Source organism: Nyctibius grandis, chromosome 3 (genome assembly GCF_013368605.1).
Source record: "Nyctibius grandis isolate bNycGra1 chromosome 3, bNycGra1.pri, whole genome shotgun sequence".
Lineage (NCBI taxonomy): Eukaryota > Metazoa > Chordata > Aves > Nyctibiiformes > Nyctibiidae > Nyctibius > Nyctibius grandis.
In genome coordinates, this window is record NC_090660.1 from 17,762,198 (window position 1) to 17,787,919 (window position 25,722).

Sequence of the window (25,722 nt, forward strand, 5' to 3'; positions counted from 1 at the left end):
CTAAACATTACAGACTTGGAAATCATAGGTACAGATGACAGCCAGAAATACTAGTGACAGGGACATATCTGAGAATACTCTGTTATACTAATCAGAATGAGAAGGTAAGGACAGAAGGGAAATGATATCCCCAAGTAAGCAGCGTGTTTTAAATACAAAGGAGCTTAAAAGTAGACCAAAGGCTCCACAGTGGCATAATCAACAGCAAAAGGCTAAAAAGGATGGCTTTGCCTCATGCTTTGAGGATGGAATAAGAAAGAAATGGATATGTGTGATTTAACCACAGAGTTTTCTTGAGCACTTCACACCATCGACGCTGTGCTTGAATTATGATGACAACACAGCTCTGAGGTTCCTTTAGAAATCATCAGCTCTCCCATCACCTGGCCAATATTAGTTGTCTTTTTTGACAAACTCCATAAACCTCACTTTCTCCACCATCTCTCTTTCCCATCGCCTTTCCCAAAGCCTGATTACATGACTTAATCTTTGGTACATCACCTCTTTTCATATTTGCAACTGAGCCAAGAACAGCTGTTACCCACCATGACTAAAAATCAACCAAAGCATCCTCCAGCATGTGGATATATGAGAACACTTACCAAAATAAACTGCCAACCAGATGAGTTGAGGAAGAGGTTACCACCACCTTCCCAGGTATAGGGGTGACTCAGGGTGTACTTTTTACCCTCTGCCCATAACAGGCAGCCTGCTGACAGCATCAGAAAGGTTCAGTGATTTATTTTATTACAAAACAGAATCATGAAGTAACACTGCAATTATTAAGTCAAACTTGCATTGTGGTTACTGGGACGTAGTTGGAAGAATGGGGTTTATTGATCTAGTGAAGTTTCCCAGATACTCCTTTTTCGCCCTAAAGGAATTACAGTAGCTGGGGAAGGGATGGGCACTAATTTACCAGAGGCTCATAAATCCACACAGCAAGTTACCTTCACAAAACTGGTTTATAACTTGCTGTGTGGTCTGAGTCACTTCCTCCCTCACGCTCTGTGGGCATCGCACGTTACCGGAGTTTCGTTACTAAGCCACAGGTCAGTAACACCGGACTGCTCATGGCTGTGGCCGAACCCATTAAGAGCTGGTTCCGCCAACAAAAGCATTCAGCGCTTGTTATCAGGTGATGCAAAAGACAGCGGCCCTGAAGGCAACCAACCCCTGGGGGAGGGCAGGGCGGAGGTGTAAGAAAACTTCTTACACTTAGTGTGAGAGGGGGAAAAAACAATTTTACCCCAAACTCCACCAGCGACCGCTCCCCATTGTGCCGAACCAGCGCGCACACCGACCCCGACGCCTCCGGCCTCACGCTGCTGCGCACGGCACGCATGCGCAGAGCTCCCGCTGCAGCGGGGCGGGGAGAGGCGCACGGCGCTGACCTCAGCGAGGCGCGCGGGGCGGCGCCCGGTAGCGGAAGCGGGTGCGTTGGGGTGCGGAAGCGGACGTGGAGGCCGCGGCTTCGGTTCTGTGGGGGGCGGCGGCGGGAGCGGGAGGAGGGGATCTGCACCACCGGCAGCCGCGGGCCTACCCTCTCTTCTCCTGTCTTCTTCCTCCCTCCACCGCTCCGCTATGGCGGGCACCACCGGCAACCTGCAGGTAGAGCGACGCCGGCCCTGCCCGGGGCGGGGCGGAGCCGGCAGGCGGCGGCGGACGGAGGTCCGCGGGCAGGAGGGGCTGGGGCTGGGGGTGCCCCCGCCGCCTGCCCGGCCGCCCGCCCGCCCGCCGGGTTTCCTGGGCCGGGCCTGTGGGTGGGGTGAGGGGGCAGGGAGCGCAAACGCTCCTGCTCGCGGGGCCGGGGACACCGGCGGGAGGGCCGCGGGCTGCCGCTGTCGGCAGCCGCAGCAAGGGGCTGGCGAGGGGACTCGGCTTGGGCTCGGAAGGAACGGAGGCCACAGGGTAATCACCTCATCAGCACTGGCCTCGGCTGGCGGCGGGCGCCGCCTCCCTGGGGAGGGGACGGGGAGCTGCCGGGCAGGAGGTGCCGCCGGCCGTGCGGGGCGCTGGAGCAGCGGGGCCTGGCGTCCGCCTGGGAAGCGCTGTTGCCTCTTGCGGTCTAGACGCGTGGTTTGGCTTACGTTTCTTCTAAGACTACTGCCTGTAGGAAATCCTTGCTTGCGCTGTTTTTCTGTTTGTGTTAACCCTCAGGTAGGACAGTGTGATCGGTTCTGTTACAAAACAGATCCAGAAATAACCTGTGTTAAAAATAGTCATTTTTTCTTTGGCTGTTTGAACCACGATCATATCTGTAAACTCTTTATGGCCATGTAATGCTTATATGGGCAAAGCTGGCGGAGATGTCACAGGGTCTAGAATAAGCAGAAGGAGAATGAAACCTGTTTAAGCTGATGTTCTTTCTGAGGGTGATGTTCATCAAACTATCAAACCACAGCCAGGTAAATACAGTCTGTGCCTCATGGGTGGTTAGAGCTGGTCATCTATGCCTGAGGTTATACAACTTTCTAATAAATTATTTCCTGTTTGATAGCAGTACTGTTCATCACAGTAACAGGCTAAGATACCAGCTGATGTCATGAAGTACTAGAACTGAGACTCTAATACCCAAGTAATAGTCTTTGGGTATTTACAAAACCAGGGTGTGCCAAAACCAGTCAATACATGATATAGACTTTTTTCTGTTTCAGAGGAGCAGGGCTGCGACATGCCGTATTTTCTCACAGTTCCATTTTAGCAAGTGGTCTTTGCCATTTATTCTTTGGATTTACTGTCACATGTATCACTGTCTTTGTTGTACTGGGTCCAGGAATTGTTGGACTGTTCTGTGGTAATTAAGTCACTAAAGGGACTTAAGAACTTTAAGAAAAAAGTGACTTCTTGTTTGTGTTAATTTTTACTCTTTTGCTGGATTTGAATGGTGCATACAGGGGCCTAATGGAGCTAGCACAAGGTGAGCAGCAAGGAGGGGGACAGCCCATTCATACTTGATAAACTGCTTATCAGCTCACGGCTTCTCCAAAAAGGAAAGACTAAGTTCTGTTCCAAAGAACAGATGCTTACAGTGTTCCAACTCTTGCCACAACAGAGCTGTAGAGTCTGCTTTATTGGATCATTGTTTTTAAATAAATTACTCTCTGATTTCAGGTAGATCTGTTGAGATGATCTTTGCTTCCAAGACAGCAACACAAAGCAACAGAATGACAGATTTTGCTGTTTATTCTTTCATGGCTACTCTTTACTAGCTTTGTTTTGCCTGAAACACATCAGAGTGTCCAGATAGTGGCAAGAGTATCTGTACTGGAATATCTAGTGAAAACTCCTTGCTGCAATTGAAGCTCTCCACCTTGCTCCCTGGTATTACTATAATCATCCTGAGCGTTCTAGCAATGCTCAGGAAAAGAAATTGACTAACTCTGGGAAAATACGTGTGGGGCTATAGAAGATTTAGTTAGTGTTGGTTAACTCTGGCTAACTGGCTACCTTTTTTAAACTTACATGAACTAGTCGTTCAAACTGACAGTTTTAATTGTCCTGAAGTGGTGTAGGCATTCCAAGGAGCGAAGTGTAGTAAAAGGTAATAAGCACTTAAGAGCAAAGGAATAACGGTGATACCATCAAATCCACGGGCTAGTGTGTGCAATACGATGGCTTAGATCACGCTCAGTTTTATTTGAAACTAGCTCAACAAATAAATTAAAAATCCATCCATAACTTCTCCCAGAACTTTTCTTGATGTTTGTGATTTGGGTACATTCTCTATCTAGTAGGGTTTTTTCTCCCCTCCCACTGGAGTGGTAATTAGAATGTCTCACTTGGACATCAAGAACCTAAATCCTTCTAGAAAAGCCAAACAAATAGTCTTTGAAGATGTCTCCCAGCACAGGGTTGGAAGAGTGATAGTGCTAGTTTCAGGGGATTGTAATCACACGTGTCTGTGTTGACCCTGCTATTGACAGGGTTTGTTGATGTCACCAGTCATAGTTCAGAGTGTCTGGGTCTGTGATAAAAAAACAAACTTAGAATGGATTTCCAAATCTTTCCATAATAAATGCAAGAAATTGATAAAGAAAACTGCATAGACAAACCAGTAGTAGTTCCAATTTAGTACACAGAAACTTCTCACTTTTTTCTGTACTAGTAAACTTCAGCAGTTTGTTTATCACTGTCCATAAAAGGATAGAAATATTGTGTCATGTACAAGGCACCACCTGAGATTTGCAATCAATTGCCTTCAACTTTTTGGGGTAACTGTTGAAGAGCAGAAAAACTGGCTATCAAAAAACAGTGTCAGAGCAACAGCTTAAAATGTCACTTTGATCATGCAAAATGCTCTTGTGCAGCACTTAATTGTTTGCTTGTGTTACAGAAAGCAATTGACCTTGCTAGCAAGGCAGCACAAGAAGATAAAGCAGGAAACTATGAGGAAGCCTTCCGCTTGTACCAACACGCTGTGCAGTATTTTCTCCATGTTATTAAATGTAAGTGTAATGTATTGGATGATTAAGTAGAGTTTAGTAGTCAAGTAGTCAAATTTTTACTTTCATCATCAGTTGATGCTTGCTAACTGTAGTTTGACTGAGGTCGTATATTTTGCAGCTTTTGCCTTTACTGTGTTGTGTGCTTGCTCCATTCTCGTAAGAAACCAGATCATTTTTTTCTTGTGTTTTGTTTTAGGGTTTTTTAAGACAGGGAGGCAGGGGTTTGCTGTCTCTCGTCTGGACTTCTGTAGCAATGTTTCAGGCTGGTCACTGCACGAGGAAATGCAACAATAAGTACAGGGATCCCTGATTTTCTGTTGTGCTGAAAACCACGTGTTACACAAGAAGTCTTTGCTGTATCTACAGGGCATTTTTTGCCCCTTAACTCATGCTGCCTGCCTTTGTACAACCTCTCTGCTGGCATTTTTTACTCCTTAATGTCATAGTCTTGCTGTTCATCTTGGCCAACAAAATGTATGAGATGGATTTGTATGTTGCAATTTTTCTTTAGCTTCCGTATTATTATTATTTTATGCCTTTTCACACTTCTGTGTACCTTTTGTGTCACGTCCAGTGTTTGTATGCAAGGAGTGGGCTTTCTTAACGTAGGTACAACCCTAATCTAAGTGGGCTAGGGTTGTTCGCCTGACATAAGTGCGCTTACAGATCTCCATGAAAACCACTGTTTTCTTTATAGTCACTTGGGATAACTTGTGTTTACCACTTCCTATCCATTTATATCTTGCGGGCTTTGTTAGAGTGTCGCTTTCTGTGCTTTTGACAATACTGATGTGCTTTTGGAAACTTAACATGTAAACCTGTTACATTTTGATTGCTGATTTGAATTACTGTAATAGTGACTAAGAGAACAGTGTGGCTGTTGAACCATGCCTAACTCTTTCAGGTGTTTTATGTAATTTTTTTCTTTATTATGTGAAAAACTTTTAAAATTTGCAGGCTTTGGGAAAAAAATATGCTTCTAAATAAAAATTGCTTAGCACAAGCAGCTTCTTGATGAACTAGTTTAGAAAAGGAGTTATTAATACAATGTACAGCAACTTGAAAGGCTGAGAAAAGCTTCTAGTGCCATTGTCCTTAATCCTTTACAGTCAAATTTTAAGCCAAAGCAACATTCAGGTGTATATTTGATTTCTGGTAGGTGATTACATCCTTCCTGTCCCTCCTTTCCATGATATAGTGGAAAAATAAGTAGTTGAGGTGTTTGGTTATGTGGTGAGCCCTGAGAGAGGTATATTGATAAGATACAAAGAAGACAGAGATTTAGTCTTGTTTTCTGATTGATGCACCTGTGTTTGCTGTTAACAAAACATTGTGTCTCTTCAAACTCTTAGATGAAGCACAGGGTGATAAAGCAAAACAGAGCATTAGAACGAAATGTGAAGAATACTTGGACAGAGCAGAAAAGCTGAAAGAATATCTGAAAAAGAGAGAAAAAACTGCACCAAAACCAGTTAAAGAGTCTGGTCCTACTGATGGAAAAGGGTATGTTTTTGGAGAAGGTAAAGCAAAATACTTCCTGAACTCAGCTTATTCTAAAATTCAACTCTTCAAAGATCATTTTAAGTAGTGCTTTTGACATGGTTCAGATGACTACTAATGCTGAAATACAGTGGGCTAATAAAAATAACATGAATTAGCATCATGGGCATTTCTGTGCTTGTTTACTAAAATGTGTGAACATTTGCATTGGAAGTTCACTGAAGAATGAAAGCTATTTCTGACTAATACATGATTATCAGATTTGATGGCAGTGAGCCCGATGACCCTTAAAATTTTTCTGCATTTAAATACTTACTAACTAGAAAATAAACTCAGACAGATGATTACTGGGGCCTGAGTCTGATCTGTCTCACACATGATAAGAGGTACAAAGCTCTATGGAGGGTGAAGTTCTGTAAGATGGACTGAATCACTAATGCCTTGCTGCTGCCTAGTCTCTCTGCTGCCTTTCTTTTATTAGATTTGTTTTTCATTTTGCATATCAGAGAGCAGAACAAGCGGAGCCACCTGAACAAGCAGAGCCTTTTTTGCATTTGCAAAAAGGGGCTTTATGGGGATAGGAGAGAGGAAAGGTTCAGGATGATACCTTCTGGTGGGATTGCCCTTTGTAGCAGTCGTGAACAGCTAGAGTTGCTCAGTTGTCTCTTGAAACTTCATCTGATTTTCAGTCTCCTTCATTGTCTGCTCATCTCATCAGTTTTCTTTTTTGAGCTGTACTGTGTTCTCCTGTTTATAATAGAAGGAATTGGTAATGTCACAGAGACTACATGTATGCTCTTCCCCTCTCTGCTTGAGATTGAAAAGCCACGTGGAAGAGTCTGCTCACGCTTGGTCCAGGGGCCATCCCATGCCTGCATCTGTCCTTCCACCCACCCATCTCTAGTGGGCAGAGGGATGTGTCAGAGGTGTTTAGGGATGTGGTTTAGCGTGGACTTGGCAGTTAATGGTTGGACTTGATGATCTTAAAGGTCCTTTCCAACCAAAACGATTCTATGATTCTATTTTCATGACCTCCACTCCAGTTGTTCACTATCTAGTCTCTTTTTTTTCCTCCTTTAACTTCCAGTTTCCTTTGCTCTGACAAGACGAGGATGTAGAGTTTCATAGTACTAAATGGAATTGACCAAGCCCTGTTGCAATTCCAGATAGGGGACAAGTGCCAATGTCTACAAATGTTTTAGCATTTGTTTTTGCAAAACTGTTTTAGCACTTCTGTGTTGCTCAATACCAGGGCTTTTGTTTCCTGAAGGCTGGCTCAAAGCATGTCGAAGTGTGTTAAGATGGCTCAGACCCATAAGAGGAAGTTGAAATGGTGAGGAGGGTGAATTAGAAAGAACATAGTGTAGAAAAGCAGGAGTACAATGATGTAAACTTGTAGAGATCTGAAAGCATCTCAAGGTTTCTTTCATTCCTCAGACTGGTAGTTTTTCTGCTTTTTTCATTCTGATTTTTATACTAAGACAGCAGTCTCTTTTATTGTATTTCAACATTTGTTCTTGTTTCCAAATCAGGAATGACAGTGATGGGGAAGGGGAGTCAGAGGATCCTGAAAAAAAGAAGCTACAGAATCAGCTTCAAGGTAGTTTTGAAGCATCCTTTTCCTTAAATAGGGTTGACTTCAGTCAAGCAAATTCCTATATTTTTTAATTCAAATGCTGAATACAGGCAGTGATACAGTGTATAGCAGCTACCGGTAGTTTTGTACACAGTAAAAAAGAGGCTTTGTTTGATAATTTATTACCCTTTAATGGTGAAGAACTGTTCCCTGCCAGAAGGTGCTTAAGGAGCTGAAGAAACTGCATTGTTCTCCCTCTATTTTTCAGTGTAACAAAGATCACATGCATTTACCAGATCTCTCTGCCTGTGTAATTTCAGGAGCTATTGTATCATATTTGGAAACTGCGCCATGCTTTTTCTACTTCTCTACACCTTTATTTAATCCTATACATGGTTATATGGGACAGTTTCTTGTATTTTAAAATGACAGAAAAATTATAAGCATTGGACTCTTATCCTGTCTCACTATAAAGACTTTGTTTCCTCCCACATGAATCTGACCTTCAGTTCTTACTTCAAGAAATAGTTTCTTGCACCCACTACTTCTTTGATTCTTTCTATAAAATTACAGCATTCTTGCTTATACATTTGATTGCTTGAAAGTCTGAGGTGTGAGATCCTTGGTACCTTTCAACTTAACACAGGAGTCTGTTACTCAGATAATACAAGCAGCCTTCAGATTACTCCCTTTCATTTTGCTTCCCACAAATTTCAAATTTTTCCATAAGTACAATGATGGTTTAGTGAGGAGATGGTGCCTGGGTACCTCTTAGAGAAGGTACTCCTCTGTGACTACTAAACGCCCCCTTGCTGTTCGCTTATGGACTAGCTTTGACCATTGCAGGACTTCTGCTAACTCCCAAGTATTCTGGTTATCCATAGTTTATTGTGGTAAAACAATGTGACAGGTTTCTGTAGAAATGCCATCCATTTGACTAACATTCATTGTTTATATCCACTTAGAAATGCCTTGGTTTTATTCAGTATGGACATGGGCATTCTTAAATTTTTTTTCCAAAACAGAGTTTATGGAAGTTGTGAAAAGATATGTGCATCACTAATTTATACAAACTTTTCTTATAGGAGCAATTGTTATAGAGCGACCAAATGTCAAATGGAGTGATGTTGCTGGCCTTGAAGGTGCCAAAGAAGCACTTAAAGAAGCAGTGATCTTGCCCATTAAATTTCCGCACCTGTTTACAGGTCAGAATTACAGCATTTATTTGCTATTGGCCAGTCAGGACTGGCATTGGGGCCTGGGAGGAGTGTTATGCCAATGTTTCAGAGACTCAAGCTGAGCTCTTAACAGAGAGATTGTCACCCATCTGACAGAAGTTTTGTGGGTAGATGTGGAAAACCTCTGAGTAAATTAGAGGGGCTTCATCAGAAAAATAGGTTCAGTCTTTCTACAGTATTTTGAAGGCTAATGGTTTCTTTCTTGCAGGAAAGAGAACACCCTGGAGAGGGATTCTCCTGTTTGGACCACCAGGAACAGGGAAGTCTTATTTAGCAAAAGCTGTGGCGACAGAAGCAAACAACTCTACCTTCTTCTCAGTATCTTCCTCTGACCTTGTCTCAAAGTGGTTAGGTGAAAGTGAAAAGTAAGTTGGAGTTGCCAGAAGTCCAGGAAAACGTGGGCAAGAAGAAATTAATATGGAGCTAGATAAGTTGCTGTAAAGAAATTGAATTTGAGGGAAGGTCATGTCTTTTTAAAAACAAACTTCAGGTGTTTCTATGCTTCATGCTGCAGTGCCATGTAAAGATATCATCATGTGCTGCATTTTGTGCAGCTGGACCTGTCTTCAGTGTTCAAGATAGGTTTCAGGAGCACCATGGAGCTCACTCCCCTTTCTAACTCAGCTGTGATTGCACACTACATCAGTCTGAAGCGTTGGGGTACTCTGCCTCGTGGCATCTTCCCACTCATCTGTCTCAGCAGCTATGCTGTTAACACGTGGCATTTCTTTGTCCATGTTTTTTCTTTATCCTGATTTCAAACAAAATCTGGAAGACGTAAGAGACTTGCAAAAATAGGCTGAAGGAGAGGAGCAGCCATGAAAGAAAATTTCGTGGCACCCCATGCTAACTCTTCATTTGTTACTAACGTGATAATGTGAAGAAGACCACAGAAGCCTGAAGGGGCATGTTGGCTGCAGTCTAGAAGTGCAGGAATTTGTCTGTCTGGGCTTCCAGGGAAGATTTCCTGAATTAAGAAAAAGCTCTGGGTTTGTTGTACAGAAAGAACTTCCATATGATGATGAGAATACTTGTCAAAACAACACTTTAATAGTTTGAAGTGTGGGACAACTGAGCAACACTATTTAAAGTTGATAGGATGAGGAAGAAAGGCCATTAGATAAAGTGAACTGGTTTTTTTTTCCCCAAAAGCTGGAAGCCTTAAGCTGCTTTTCGTCTGTTGCAAAAGGAATACAGAACTGGAGTCCAGCTTGACGTTTTTTCTGTCTGAGTTCATTTGAGACTATTGCTTGAGATTTAGTGCCGGTAATGTGAAGGATTTCCCAGCATGTTCTTATTTATTTTCCTTTTTAACATAGTAAAATATGTTAATAGAGATGACGTGGGGTTTTGGTTTGTTGGTTTTTTTTTTGGCAAACCAACTTTTCTTCTCATATAAAAAGTATTTAGTAAAGTTGTATAAAGCAAATGTACGTGTTATTTCTTACAAAATCTCTAGAGTTAATCTGATTAAGTTACAAATGTTAAATACGAGAAAGCCGTGTTCTTTTGAATCTGTCCAGAGTGGTGATTTTGTATAGTGCAGGCTGTCTTGTAGAAATGTAAACCCAAAAAGGGCTTTTTCTTGCAAAACCATGCCTGGAGTACTCTAAAATGTTTCACCTCCCTTTATGCTCAGCTGTCTCACTCAGTATAATGCTGAGTCTTGGAGCTGGAAGAATGTTGTATCTTTGAGTAGCTTTATGTTAATACTTTTTGTAGCTTTCTCTAAAGGAAGTGACTGTATCATAATCTTAAGTTGTGTATTTCTACTGGTGTAATCATTAAGATAACTGAAGCTGTTTCCTTGTTTAAGATTAGTGAAAAACTTGTTCCAGCTTGCCAGAGAAAACAAACCTTCTATTATCTTCATTGATGAGATAGATTCCCTCTGCGGGTCAAGAAGTGAAAATGAAAGTGAGGCTGCTAGACGGATAAAAACAGAATTTCTAGTCCAGATGCAAGGTAAGCTTACTTGGTTTTCAGAATCAGTTAAAGGAATTAAGATACATTTTTTAAGCATAGCTTATATGAGAACACTAAAAAGATCTGCAGTTCCACCCCATTAAATTTTGATGACATTTTAAAACAGTCTCTGTTTATCATCTAAACAGTGAAATGATTTCTGCCCTGATATAGGGGTTGGTGTTGACAATGAAGGAATCTTGGTCTTAGGAGCGACAAACATACCCTGGGTTTTGGATTCTGCGATCAGGAGAAGGTATGATGGCATTTTTTTCATGGTATGAAATTCACAACTGTTGTGAGGGTTCAGTCTGAGACTACTTGAGGTAGTAATCCAGCTCATGTTTGCAGACATAGCTAGTGTTCTACAGCTCAATCCCATGAAATGGACCGAGCCAAACTAATAACCCTTTGCCCCTTTAAAGAGGTAGGTTGTTCACTCTTATATTGGCTCTGTAGTTTATTTGATTTCTTGGTTAGATGATTGTGCTTGAGCAAGCAGAAAACTATTCTGTTTCCTTGTTGGTTGGTTTTCTGGTGGGCTTGGGAGACAAGTTACAAAATACACACCTCAGAAGGACAAGAGGGGGTAGAACTTTCCTTTGCAGCTGTTAACAAACTGTTGAGTAGCTTGAGTTCTTTCATGGAAATGTAGCCTTATGCTACACAGAAACACCATGTTTTTCTACTGGTCAGGCATAATTTGTGATCTTTTAGTGCGTGTTTTAACTACTGTTTTGTAGATAAAGGGCTTCCATACCTGTATCTGATTAGCTGGATATTTCTTTGAGCTGCAGAGCAGTAGAGGACAAATACAGCTGTGTGATAAATATGACTATGTTGTGATGAGGACACAGCTTGGATAATGGTCATTTCTGTAGGCTAAAGAAACATTACTTTTTTTGTGACTGTCACTGACTTTTGTTTATATACTTAGTTCAAGCTGGCCATACTTTGATTGGGAGTTGAACAGGCGACCTCCAGAGGTCGCTTCCAACCTGTATGACTGTAGTTTTGTGTAAGAGATTTAGAGGTGAACGTGTTGCTTGAAATTTCAAGTCATTCTTACAATTCCAGCTCTGGGGTCCACAGTACAAGACAGGCTGTCCCCCTTCTGGACTTGCTCTATCAGGGGGCCATGAAAATGATCATAGGGCTGGAACACCTCTCCTGTGAAGACAGGCTGAGAGAGTTGGGGTTGTTCAGCCTGGAGAACAGAAGGCTCCGGGGAGACCTTATTGCAGCCTTTCAATATATAAAATATATAAGAAAGACATAGATGTTTGATTTTTCTTTTTACCAAGGCCTGTAGTGACAGGACAAGGGGCAACAGTTTTAAACTGAAAGAGGGTAAGTTTAGATTGGACATAAGGAAGAAATTTTTTATGATGGGAGTGGTGAAATGCTGGAACAGGTTGCCCAGAGAAGTTGTGGATGTCCCATTATTGGAAGTGTTTAAGGCCAGGCTGGATGGGGCTTTGAGCAACCTTATCTAGTGGGAGACGTCTCTGTGCATGGCAGGGGGGTTGGACTAGATGACCTTTAAAGGTCCCTCCCAACCCAAACCATTCTCTGATTCTCTGCAGTGTGAAAGAGTAGCTCCCTAACTCTTGTCCATAGATTTAAAGGATCTTGTACAACAATGGCAGTAATCAAATTAATTTTTCATAGATTTGGCCCACTTTGTCAGGTATATATATATTGGTGCCCAAGTTATCTTCTCCTCCATTTTACCCGTCAGAGGAAAGGGGGCAACCATAAATAGATGTATAATGGAAATCAACTCTTGGCTTCGTGGTTGGTGCTATCGTGAGGGTTTTGGCTTTTATGACAATGGGACACTCTTTGACAACTATAACCTCTTAGGGAGGGATGGGATCCACCTGTCTAAAAGAGACAAGGGAATCTTCGGCAGCAGGCTGGCCAACTTGGTGAGGCAGGCTTTAAACTGAAGGACTTAGGGGGTGGGGTCCAGAGTGGTAATGCTCATGCCATTGCCTCTATTGGGGGAATAAGCCAGGCCAATCGGAGCAGAGAGAAAGGTTCCTTAGCTGCCTCCCAAGATAGGAACAAGAAGGCCAACCGCCTCAAGGGTATGTATAGGTATCACGGATCCTCTTGCACCTCTCCTGGGAAACCTGCATGCTTGGCTACCTCTCTGAAATGCTTGTATACCAATGCACGCAGCATGGGAATAAACAGGAAGAACTGGAGATCTATGTGAGGTCACAGGGCCGTGATCTCATTGCAATTACAGAGACATGATGGGATAGTTCTCATGACTGGAACGCTGTCATGGATGGCTACGTACTTTTTAGGAAGGACAGGTCACCAAGGCGAGGAGGTGGAGTTGCCATTTATGTGAGAGAGCAACTGGAATGTATCGAGCTGAGCCTAGGGAAGGATGAAGAACGAGTAGAGAGCCTATGGGTAAGAATTAAGGGGCAGGCTAACACAGGTGCCACTGTTTGGGGGTTTACTACAGGCCACCTGATCAGGAAGAGGAAGTAGATGAGGCCTTCTACAGACAGCTGGAAGTAGCCTCACAATCACAGGGCCTAGTTCTCATGGGGAACTTCAGTCACCCCCATATCTGCTGGAAAGACAACATAGCTAGGCACTCACAGTCCAGGAGGTTCCTACAGAGCGTTGACGATAACTTTTTGACATAGGTGGTGGAGGAGCCAACGCAGAGAGGTGCGCCGCTACACCTTGTGTTAACAAATAACGAAGGTCTGGTTGGAGATGTGAAAATTGGGGGTAGCCTGGGTTGTAGCCACCACGAGATGGTGGAGTTCAGGATTCTGCGTGGAGGAAGTGGGGCAATAAGTAGGACCACAACCCTGGACTTAAGGAGAGCTGACTTTGGCTTCTTCAAGGACATCCTTGGGAGTATCCCATGGGTTAGGGCTCTAGAGGGCAGGGGGGTCCATAAGAGCTGGTCAATATTCAAACATCACTTCCTTCAAGCTCAAGATCAGTGCATCCCTATGAGTAAGAAATCAAGCAAAGGGGGCAGGAGACCTGCGTGGATGAGCAAAGAGCTTCTGACAAAACTGAAATGGAAGAAGCAAGTCTACAGAATGTGGAAAAAGGGAGAGGCCACTTGGGAGGAATATAGAAAGGTTGTCAGAGTATGCAGGGAGGCGACAAGGAAGGCCAAGGCCCACTTGGAATTAAATCTGGCAAGGGACATCAAAGACAACAAGAAGGGCTGCTTCAAGTACATCAGCGGCAAAAGAAAAACTAGGGAAAACATGGGCCCGCTGCTGAATGAGAAAGGTACCCTGGTGACGGAGGATGCAGAGAAGGCAGAGTTACTGAATGCCTTCTTTGCCACAGTCTTTACTACTAAGGCCAGCCCTCAAGAATCCCAGACCCTGGAGGTACGAGAGAAAGTCTGGAGAAAGGAAGACTTTCCCTTGGTTGAGGAGGATCAAGTTAGAGATCATTTAGACAAACTGGGCACCCACAAATCTATGGGCCCCAACGGGATGCACCCACGAGTGTTGAGGGAACTGGCAGATGTTATTGCCCAGCCACTCTCCATCATCTTTGAAAGGTCATGGAGAACAGGCAAGGTTCCTGAGGACTGGAGGAAGGCCAGTGTCACTCGAGTCTTTAAAAAGGGTAAGAAGGAGGACCCAGGCAACTACAGACTGGTCAGCCTCACCTCCATCCCTGGAAAGGTGATGGAGCAGCTCGTTCTGGATGCCATCTCTAAGCATGTGGAGAAGGTCATCAGAAGTAGTCAACATGGATTCACCAAGGAGAAATCATGCTTGACCAATCTGATAGCCTTCTATGACGACATGACTGGCTGGGTTGATGAGGGGAGAGCAGCTGATGTTATCTACCTTGACTTCAGCAAGGCTTTTGACACTGTCTCCCATAACATCCTCATAGGAAAGCTCAAGAAGTGTGGCTTAGATGAGTGCACAGTGAGGTGGATTGAGAATTGGCTGAAAGACAGAGCCCAGAGGGTTGTGATCAGAGGTGCTCAGTCTAGTTGGAGGCCTGTAGCTAGTGGTGTTGCCCAGGGGTCAGTACTGGGTCTGGTCCTGTTCAACTTATTCATCAATGACCTGGACGAAGGAACAGCATGTACACTCAGCAAATTTGCTGATGACACAAAACTGGGAGGAGTGGCCGATACACCAGAAGGCTGTGCTGCCATTCAGCGAGACCTGGACAGGCTGGAGAGCTGAGCGGAGAGGAACCTAATGAAGTTCAACAAAGGCAAGTGTAGAGTTCTGCACCTTAGGAGGAATAACCCCATGCACCCGTACAGGTTGGGGGTTGATCTACTGAAGAGCAGCTCTGCAGAGAAGGACCTGGGTGTTCTGGTGGACAAGAAGTTCACCATGAGCCAGCAGTGTGCCCTTGTGGCCAAGAAGGTCAATGGTATCCTGGGGTGCATTAGGAAGAGTGTGGCCAACAGGTCAAGGGAGGTTTTCCTGCCCCTCTACACAGCCCTAGTGAGGCCACGTCTGGAGTACTGTGTCCAGTTCTGGGCCCCCTAGTTCAAGAAAGATAAGGAATTACTGGAGAGAGTACAGCGAAGGGCTACAAAGATGATCAAAGGACTGGAGCATCTCTCTTATGAGGAGAGGCTGAGAGAGCTGGGTCTGTTCAGCTTGGAGAAGAGAAGACTGAGAGGGGATCTTATCAACACTTACAAATACCTTAGGGGTGGGTGTCAAGAGGAGGGGACCAGACTCTTCTCAGTGGTGCCCAGTGACAGGACAAGGGGCAATGGGCACAAGCTGAAACATGGGAAGTTCCATCTGAATATGAGGAAAAGCTTCTTTACTTTGAGGGTGACAGAGCACTGGAACAGGCTGCCCAGGGAGGTTGTGGAGTCTCCTCTGGAGATATTCAAAACCCGCCTGGATGCAACCCTGTGCAACATGCTCTAGGTGAACCTGCTTTGGCAGGGGGTTGGACGAGATGATCTCCAGAGGTCCCTTCCAACCCTTAACCATTCTGTGATTCTGTGTATATCAAGATAATTGTGTTCTACAGAGTTTGGAGTTGCTCTTATTTTGTTGGTGGGAGGTAATCCCCACTGTGAGAACAGATGCTGCTTCAAAGGAAGAACTGCAGTTATCAACATTTTCTACTGACAACTGTATTGAGAATATGACTTCAAATTTGCTTCCAACTATGAGGTTTTCTTTAATTTAGTTGGAGACTGTAGAAAGTGGTTGTTATCAGGCAGTTCTTTCTTTGAGTGTGAAAACTGTTCAGATATACTTCAACACATAAAGACTTTTTCCCCCTCAGTTTCTTCTTTTAAAACACAAACTCTGCTGGAGGGAATCTGGAAAAACTTCAGTCTGAAGAGCTCTTTGTCATGAAAAGGAAGTAGTAGTTATATTCTGGATGTTAGCTTATGCTAGCTGCAGTATTGTTTATGAGAACAGGTTGTTGAATATTTGCCTTAAATTTTTTTTAAAGGTTTATAATACTGAAACTGCTTCTTTCTAATATTATTAAAAACCAACTATATACTTATTTGCATAAGCTTCTTTCCACTGTGCACCTGCATGAGCTAGCATCTGTGCAACATGTTGGTTTTTTCTTTTTTAAACCAGGTTTGAGAAGCGTATTTATATTCCTTTACCTGAAGACCATGCCAGGGCTGCAATGTTCAAACTTCACCTTGGGTCAACTCCACATCTCCTAACGGAATCAGATTATCGAGAGCTGGGAAAGAAAACTGATGGCTATTCTGGTGCAGATATAAGCATCATTGTACGTGATGCACTGATGCAGCCTGTTAGACAAGTGCAATCAGCTACTCACTTTAAAAAAGTAAGCAGGAATCAAAAATTTTTTGAGTTATTTCATCTCTGAGAACTGTCTTAATTTGAAAATTCCTTGCAAGTAAACTGAATTTGGTTTTGGGTAATACTGCACACTTCTGAATGTCCTTTTTATCAACCAGGGGAGAACTTGGGTATTCTTCCTCTTTTTTTTTTCCTTCCCCGATCCCCCCACCCCCGACTCCTGCCATAAGTCCGGTGGAGCTAATTTGTGGGTATTCATGCTGTGTAATCCAAGCTCTGATGACTCTTCATGTCTCTAAGTAGTGTTAAAAGCATTAAGTTTGAAGTTTGACTTAAATGTGAATGTTAGAGGTGCTCTCTTTCTTGATCAAGTTACGTGGTTCTTCATGTTTTTCTAGCATGTTTGAATAAATGTATCCCTCCTCCACATGGGAACAGATGGATTATAATTCTGCACATTCTGCTTTTTTTTGGCTTATTTTTCAAGCTGAAAAATTAAGGTTCTTGTAAAGTTCTGGTAAAAACATTGAATCAATGTTACTTGCGACAGCAGTAAAGATGCAAGACAACTGAGCAAGGTCTGTGTTTCATTGTTTGGGCAGCATGCAGCATCCTATGGATGCTGCTGTAATGTGAAAACTAGTTTACACTTATTTAGGTGCACTCTAATGAGACTATTTAAACTATACTGTTTGGCTTATCTTGCAGTTACTTCTGCATACTATGTATTGACTTAAGAAACATTTCTTCTAGTTGTTTGGATCTCAGAAACTTTATGTGACAAAGAACCACCTAGAATTCTTTAACAGCAATCTAAACCTGTTAAATCTGGCAATGCTTTTTTTTACCCCGGAGAATTTGCACATATGGGTCTTGCTCAATCAAATTAATTGTTCTCTATAAACTATTAAGCTCTTCAATGGAGGAAAAAAAAGTGTGATAATGTTATCAGTGGTTATAAACAGAGTTCCAAATGCATACAATGTGTATTGGTTAAATAAAATTATATTTTTCCTGTATAATATGATTTTAGAGTAGACCCAGACTAAAAGTATTTTTCATTTACATTTTTACTGCAAACTTTCATTTTACAGAAATTCATGTATCTTGGGTGAAGGTATGTCAAGGTATTCTGGAGAGGTTTTTGCTGCTGTAAAGGGAAGCTTTCCTTTGTTGCTCCTTAAAAGAGCAGGTGTGGGCTTGGGTACGGTGGGAAAAATTTTAGCTCCTAAGCTGTTAAGAGATGCGTACCATGTGACATGTTGGCAGCAGTTCTTTGTCATCTCAATTACAATTTTTTTACCAGTAACTCAGCCTGACTTAAAATGATTAAGGGCCCTAAACTGAACAGCTACAGTTATTTTGAATTGAAGATAGGCTTTTTTTTCCATGTAGTTTCTTCCAAGGTATGCATTCAGCTTAAGATTCAAAGAGAAGGAACGCTTAAATCCAATATGGTCTAGAATGAGAGGTCTGTGTAAGTTTCTAGAGTCTGCATTGAAGAAACCTTGGCCAGCTCTGTAGTTATTAAAATAAACCTGCAGCCTGTCATTTCGGTGGGGACAGGGGGGAGGGAACCAATCATTTTAAAGAGGTTTTGAGGAGCTTTTCCCAGTTGAAAAGCAAAACGAGTATTTTGAAATGCTGATTTGATAAGTTTCTTCTGGGCGCAACTCAGCAGTAACACTGTGATGTAACCTGTATTTGTTTAAAAATAAGCAGCTGTTTTGATATATCAAGGATTTTTTAGATGCTTCCTTCCCTTAGGTAGTTCAGGCATCACTGCTTATCCATTGTTGACTTTAAGTGACTATGACATTTCTGGCTAAAGGGCTATTAACCTTTTAGCCTTTTGTTCAAATTTGGAAGAACCTGAGGCATGTCTCAGACTACCATGGAGCAATGAAATAACTTCAGTTGTCACAGTTTGCGGAGCAACCCAAAAGGAATTCTTACCCCTTACCTCCTTTTGCCCCAAAAAAAGAAAGGGAGAAACCCCCACAACTGCAGTACTTTGAGGGCTCTGACATAAACCAAGTTGATTCTACTTGTGTTGTTAGTACTTTAATTGGATGCAATTTCCTATTTTTGTAAGCAAAATCTTAGCTTTATTGATTATTTGCATCATAACAGACATCTTGCCCCAGTTAAACAGTGCTTTCCTCAATTATTAATAATTCATTGTAAACCATTCCTTGCTCTATGTGATAATACAGGTTTGTCAGAGTGCATTTTGAATATTACAACCTGTGCTCTCCAACATCGTGCTTTAAATGCACTTTGGAATAGCAAATCCAGTTCTCTGCTGTTAAAAATAGCCCGTCAGTGTATTGTCTGTCAGTCTTTGCATATTTTTTGGGTTTCTGTGGATATGCGATGCTTCAGGTAACGATGAAGGAAAATAAAACTGTGGGTCCCCGATAATGTGTTGCAGAAAGGGTCCAGACACCTGGTGCAGCATTTTTGGGTCTGTCCATGTGTCTGGAAAAAAAAAGGTGGTTTCTGTTCTCCGAGCAGATGGCCCTGCTTTCAGTCGAGTGCTGCTAAAGTGGTGTCAGAAAAGGTGCGGAGAACTCTAGTGCAGTATGTCAAAGATTGAAAAACCATCTTTGGCTTCCTGACTTGAGGGGCACTCAAGGATAATTACTGAGAAGTTTTTAGAAAGCTGTTAACCAGTGATGAATGAGCTCCCAAAGTGACCAGGGGCTAGGAAGGGTGGTCTTGTCCAACTAGATTTCCTGGCATGTTCGTTTTCCACAGAAATCCTTAACCTTAGGAGGGAGCGTCTCCTGGGATTTGACCTGATGTGAATTTAAGTATCTGGCTATATCTGCATGCTTTCAAAGTGAATGATGTCAGTACATTTATACGTTTTCTCTTTCACAGGACATGTCTTCCCAATGGGTGGGGCATCTGCATAAAATCAAGGAATGTTTTTGCTCTAAAGATGCTGTTCAGCTTCTGTTTTTTGTCTTTAAAAATTATAAGTCCTATAAACTGACTATTTTCTTATTTTTAGGTGAAAGGACCATCAGTGTCTAATCCAAATATGATGGTAGATTTGTTCACCCCTTGCTCTCCAGGTGATCCTGAAGCCATAGAAATGACATGGATGGACGTTCCAGGTGATAAATTACTGGAGCCTAAAGTTTCCATGGTAGGTATTCTTTTGTAGCAGTTCTTTCTTGCTTTGCAGAACTCTGAAAAGACTTTAAGGGAAAGACTCTTTTTCAAATGGTTGTGCAAGGCAATCGGATGAGTTGTTTGTTTTCAGAAGCGCTGGACATAGCAGATAACGTTTGAATTCCCAACACACAGCACTACAGTACGGCATGCGTGTGAAAAAGGCAGCTCACTATCCCTGATAAGCATTTCTTTCTTATTGTTCTTGTCTGCTGGTATACAGCTGCTGTCCTTTCATCCATAGACAGCATCTGGCTCTTCCACTGTTCTTTTACTTGTCTTTTATTCATTTAAAACCTTTGGGATCCCTGCCCCATGATGTGCTTGCCTTCCCATCACTCTGTAGTATTAATATTGATACTGGGAAACGGAAAATTACATTCAGTGTAAATTGGGAAGTGATGTGCTGGAGATAAATATTGCTCATGAAATAAGCATAAACAATAAAATGTAAAAAGATTGTGGATGTAATGGTAGTCTTGGTTAAATAACATCCCAGATGATACAGTTCTTTCAGCTGTTTTCTTTGTGCATGTTAAAATACTAGCTTTGGCCTAGGGAATAAAATATGTCATTTTAAGACAAATTGAAATTTTAGTTCACTACTTAAAAGAAAAATAATTGCTGGACACTTATTCTGTATTTTTTGCTCAAGAGCAACAAAATAAGATTCTGAATTTAAGCACAGTGTTTGAGGGAAGGACTTGATTACAGCAGCACAGATTTGTTATTTCTTGTGTGCACACAGTCCTGTAATGAACGAAAGAAACCAGTGTATTTCATGGGGATCACAAACCTCTAAAACAGTAGGCACTGCTTTGTAAATATAACTGTTACTGTATTTCAGAAAAGAGTTTTCTGTGCATATTTGCATACTGAGGAAGCACAAAAGGATGTATGAGGTGCAGGCCTGCCCTAAAACTTCTGCCTGCATGGTCTAAGCGGATTTTTAATCAGTCTTTCCTGGAATTAAACATAACTACTCCTTGTATACTCCTAATGGTCCCTGGGCTCTGATGCACTGTAGTTGCATAGGCAGTTGTTGCAGTGTCCAAAATCAGTTCTTGTCCTTAAAAAGATCAGGCTTTAGTTCTTTCTAAGCAGGGTATTTCTAGTCTGATGCGATAAATATCAAGTCAAGAAAATAATTATATTAACTTTTGGGTTTACCCATGATTTTATAGAAATATGAGGTGTTAGGCATCTACTTTTTTCAGTTGCTTTTGGCTAGGACTTGATTAGTTTTCTTGCCCCTTTTTACTCACAGGGTGTTTTAACTGCTGCTTTCAACTTCATAGACCTGCGATTTTTCTGAACTCCATTTTCTAGTATCTAGATATTTATCTAGGAAGTTGACTGAAGAGACAGAAATTCCTGGTCATGAACAGTAAAACTTTGCTAGAGATGAATCACAAACTACTGTACTATGAAGAGTACATGGGAACATCTAATTATTTTCCACTTCAAACTGCTGTAGTTAAAGATGGGTTGAAAATAGTAACTGACAAAAAAAAAGGAAGTTTGGTTCTTTTCAGTAAAAAGAGATGAATAAAACTTGAATGGATGAGTGGCTTATACCTAAACCTGAGGTTGTCATTTCGTTATTAGAAAACTCACTGACAGTTGTCTGTCTTCACAGGGTTAAAATGCTGCCTCTGTGCAGAAGTGTTTAGGCTTACTTAAAGTTGTGTGTAAACAGGAGCTCTGATGGTCATCTTTTAATGGGCTTTTTAATGCATATTTGTCTCGGCAACAAGATTGTTAGCAGTGGTACTATACTTGCTTCTGAAAACACTTGGTTTTCTTTTTTTCTGACAGGCCGATATGCTCAGGTCGCTAGCTAGCACAAAACCAACAGTTAATGAACAGGACCTGGAGAAGTTAAGGAAGTTTACAGAAGACTTTGGTCAGGAAGGCTAAACCAAAGATATATGTGAAGCATTAGAACTTTTTTTGCTTTCTTAAGTATTTTTGTGTCTTTATTGATGGCACTTCAAATAAATGCCAATAAAATCACTCCTTTCGTATTTGCAGAAGGAATAGAAGATACCTTTGCAAAGACCCTGAAGCTCTTTTATTGTATTGTTTTCCTCAGATGTCTATTAAAATGTCTTCTATTGAAAAAATAATATGAAAATACAATTTTAGGGTGAGACAGCAAAGTGATGTGGTAACATCTATTAAATACTAGAAAACTTTAAATTATTAGTTCCATTTTAGATATTGTATTAGACCTGGGTACAAGTGAGTTTTAAACTTCCAGTAGGCTCAAAAAACCCTTTTTTGAGGGGTGGAAGAGAACATATTTGTCAGATGTTTTCAGTATCGATCAGCCTATATATTAATTGCTCTCATTTCATTTAGAAAAATGCAGCAAAATTTGCTAATCAGGCATACTGCAAGTGTGGGTTCACTATTGAAGTAAGAAAGAAAACACTTGTGAGGATAAGTCTAAGAATACATTGGGCCAGTACTTTTTAAATACTGATGGAACTGGTATTTGGCTTTTTCTGCTATGCTGCGTTAAAATTTTGCCTTAGACAGCATGCTTTTGTTTTTAACTCTTTACTAGCTGATACACACTCACTATGCAATTTAGCAAAAGGTTGTTAAATATAAGTATCCCAGAAGGTGTTTTGCTGGCTGTTCTTGGTTTGTTTGGGTTTTTTTTGTTTTGTTTTGTTTTTTAAATCTGGATTTACTTTCTGCAGGAATTTGACTAAAGTTAGAAAAAAGCATTAGTAATACCCTGTAAGATTCCACATGTCAAGTCTGGCAAGGTATAGGTAGTCTTTGGAGAATGTATGCGAGGTATTTTGGGAAATAGCACGCAAGGAGAGTATAACAGATGTTTTAGCCACAGACTTCCCAGTGATAAATTAACTCAGAACCCTACTGATAACTATTGTATATAAGTTACATCAATTTAGTGCTTAAACTTTGAGAGAAGGCTGGCACTTTAGTACAGAAGTAGCACTTCCATTGATCTTTTTCTGAAGAACTACAAATTGACATGTGCCTGAATGTAACTCACAACACTACAGTGTCAGCATTGAGTTTGTGCCTTGTAAGTTTGCACTGGCTGTAGATACGAAACATCATTAGGATACCTAGACTGCTCTATGTACACTGGAGCAGGTTGCCCAGAGAAGTTGTGGCTGCCCCCTCCCTGGCAGTGTTTAAGGCCAGGTTGGATGGGGCTTTGAGCAACCTGGTCTAGTGGAAAGGTGTCCCTGGCCATGGCAGGGGGTTGGAACTAGATGATCTTTAAGGTCCCTTCCAACCGAAACCATTCTGTGATTCTATGATTCTGTGTTCCATTGTCATTGTACAACTCTATCCTATATATGCTTTGTTTAACTTGCATTAAAAGAAATTTGCACATTTTGTGTGTGTATGTTATATGTACATATACACATATAATCATCTTTTGATGGGGTTTGGTTTCCTTTATGTACATATTTTGTGTACTTTATAAATCATAGGACGGGTGAAATTTGCTGTACTTAAATGAAGTAAAATGTTATAGTAGAACATCAGCTATGTTCTTATGAGTATTTCTTCACTGTTATGTTCAAGTATTTACTGCTTGATTTTTTTTTTTTTTTTTAGACTTTGGTTTCTATGTTTAACAGCTTAACAAAATACTTAGTTAAAAATTCTTTGATCTGCAAGGTGCTGAACTTTTGTTTACTAACATGATGAGACATTCTTTCCAAACTTGTTCACTTACACACAGCTTTACCTTTGTCTTACGTTGGAATGTGTAAATGTGAATCAGTGGACTGCAAATCTTTTTGTGGACCTTTGTAGGGGGCGCGGGGGAGGCAGGAATTCCAGTGTAGGTGCAGGCAACTATGATTAGTAAACTTAATCCTCATTGCAACAGGATTGCTTTTTTGTAGTTGCCTCTTGTGAACACTTAAGAAGTGAGCCACATACTGGCAGGGCTCACTCAGAGGTTTGAAGCTACTATGTGAAGTACTTGTCTCTCGAGCTTTTTTAAAATGAGAGTCCTTACTGCAATCTTAAAATTCTCAGGAACTTTTTTTTTTTTGTGGTAGGCTGATTTGTCCTATGAGTTTCCATAAGCTTAACTGTGTAATCTCTTATCTTTAATGTAGAAGAAAAGTATACTGTATGTTTTAAACTTACATCTTGCTGCTTGCTCAGTTGTGGGACGATGTCTGTAACAGAAGCATTAATGTTTGATGTTTATAAAGTTGTTTTTAGAAATATATTCCAAATAAACATTGCTGCTTAGAATTGCAGCTACAAGGACAACTTTTTGGTTTGCTGTCTTTGTAAAATGGGAATAAATTAATATATATCACAGAGCCTCCTAGCTAAGTTATCCCAGAATAGATGATAGCCAAATGGGGGGTGGGGTGGGGGTGTGCAAAATCACTTTTTAGTTTTCAGTGTTAATTGAAAATACTCTAAAGAATTTATGAAAAGTTATATTTGCTTTACTTAATCAAAACCTCTGTAGAGTGGCTAAATTAGTTGTACATTTTTCATGAGGTCTGATGTATGACTCGTCTTTGGCTAGTTAGCTTGCAAGTTTTTTTCCTAACTTCTGGTGTTACTGCGTACTCTGACTGCAATATGAAAAAAAAAAAGTGATTTTCTTTCCTTCCTGTAGGTAAAATAGTTTTTCAATTAAATCAGTTGTATATGTGCTTGTTGTGTTCGTCACAGATGGTTTCTTCACATTAACATTAAACTTCGAATTTCCTGTCACTTGTGGTATACATCTCAATGCATATACTCATAGAGTTAGAAGAGCTCAGTAAATTAACTTGTTATATTTTTTTCTAAGTTGCCTGACTGACCTCAAATTCCAGTGTCTTGTTTCTTTCCTGATTTACCTGGTGGCTTTGTGTTGTCATTCTCTAGCACAACAAAAACATACACATCTCCTTTAAGTTTTTTGTTTGATTGATTTTGGGTTTTAAATGATCTGCTGGTCTTCGAATATGCTTTTGTTTTAATTAGTGGAGCAGAACACTTGTAGTTTAGGGAGATGCTCTTGAATCAGCTTTTGTTCATGCTCCTGTCTGTCAGGGGTGTCTGATCATAGTTTGCTCTTTTTGTCCACTGGAGCAAAGAAGCTGCTGAATGTTCTCTGGTCAGGCCAGAGACCTGGTCTCTGGTCAGGCCTTTTGATCTACTTTCTGTGTTTAGTCTTCTTCCTAATAATAATATATTCTGATATTTTTTTCATGTTATTTCTGAGGATTATCTTGACAGGAAGCTTTCTAATAGTTCAGAATTTGTTGAACTATGCAGGAAGATCTTAATTTTGCTGTTTACTCTTCCCTTCCTCCAGAATGACAAGCTTGTTTCATGACTGGCTTCCATACATGTTTTTGGTCTTAACCAGATTCATCCTAGTAATCATGGTTGACTTAAAGCCGTTCCCATAACTTACGTAAACTATTGCAAGAACTTGGTGGACTGTTTGTTTCCTACTGTGCTGCTTTTCCAACAGATACTTAACTCTTATCAAAACATTATTCTTGAGCAGGTAGCTTTTGTTGTAGCTCTTGTGGCATAGCTCCAGTGCTTTCCCCTTTGATTTTTCTTTAGTGTTTAACAATATTTTAATCTAGTGATTTTATTCCACAAATCCTCTGTCATCATAATTAGCTGTGTAAAAACTCCTTAATTGTTCGTTCATCCTCTGTCCTGGCATTTGCGTACTGTCAGCCCAGATATTAGATAAGCTTGTCCTGTTATTTGTCTTTTGGTCCCTGTGACCTAATTACAATTCTTCCTCTTCCTCCCTGCCTCTAGAGACACACGCACGCCCTTCTTTCTGAGGGTAGATTTTGGACTAGGTCACTGGTTTGTGCCATTTTGTGTTTACTCACCTTTGCATCCTTTATCCTGCCTCAGAGGCTTCAACTTCATGAATGAATGCTCAGGAATACTTCTTCCCTTCATCACATGAACTCAGTGTTTGGGGACGCCGGAGTCCATCTGTCCATACCATCTGTGCATGGTACCTGCCACGT

The 25,722-nt window shown here is 41.3% G+C and overlaps 1 protein-coding gene across 2 annotated transcripts; it reads left to right on the forward strand.

Moving 5' to 3' along the window:
• The first annotated feature begins 1,451 nt into the window (after window positions 1-1,451).
• On the forward strand, window positions 1,452-23,986 carry VPS4B (vacuolar protein sorting 4 homolog B). Of its 2 annotated transcripts, none has more exons than XM_068397059.1 (11): window positions 1,452-1,611; window positions 4,337-4,448; window positions 5,801-5,951; window positions 7,481-7,548; window positions 8,610-8,729; window positions 8,971-9,127; window positions 10,579-10,727; window positions 10,902-10,983; window positions 16,325-16,544; window positions 19,539-19,676; window positions 21,521-23,986. In XM_068397059.1, the coding sequence occupies exons 1-11, from the start codon at window positions 1,585-1,587 to the stop codon at window positions 21,620-21,622; spliced, it is 1,326 nt and encodes a 441-aa protein (XP_068253160.1). In that variant the 5' UTR covers window positions 1,452-1,584; the 3' UTR covers window positions 21,623-23,986. The 2 variants fall into 2 exon arrangements, with proteins under 2 accessions (XP_068253160.1, XP_068253161.1); XM_068397060.1 differs by lacking the exon at window positions 21,521-23,986 and adding an exon at window positions 20,970-21,494.
• Window positions 23,987-25,722: the final 1,736 nt, after the last annotated feature.

Excerpts from the sequence above, each read along its gene's own strand:
- VPS4B (XM_068397059.1), top strand. The coding sequence starts at position 1,585 with ATGGCGGGCACCACCGGCAACCTGCAG. Across the intron at positions 5,952-7,480 it reads GGTCCTACTGATGGAAAAGG|GAATGACAGTGATGGGGAAG; the intron begins GTATGTTTTTGG and ends TTTCCAAATCAG. Across the intron at positions 9,128-10,578 it reads TGGTTAGGTGAAAGTGAAAA|ATTAGTGAAAAACTTGTTCC; the intron begins GTAAGTTGGAGT and ends TCCTTGTTTAAG.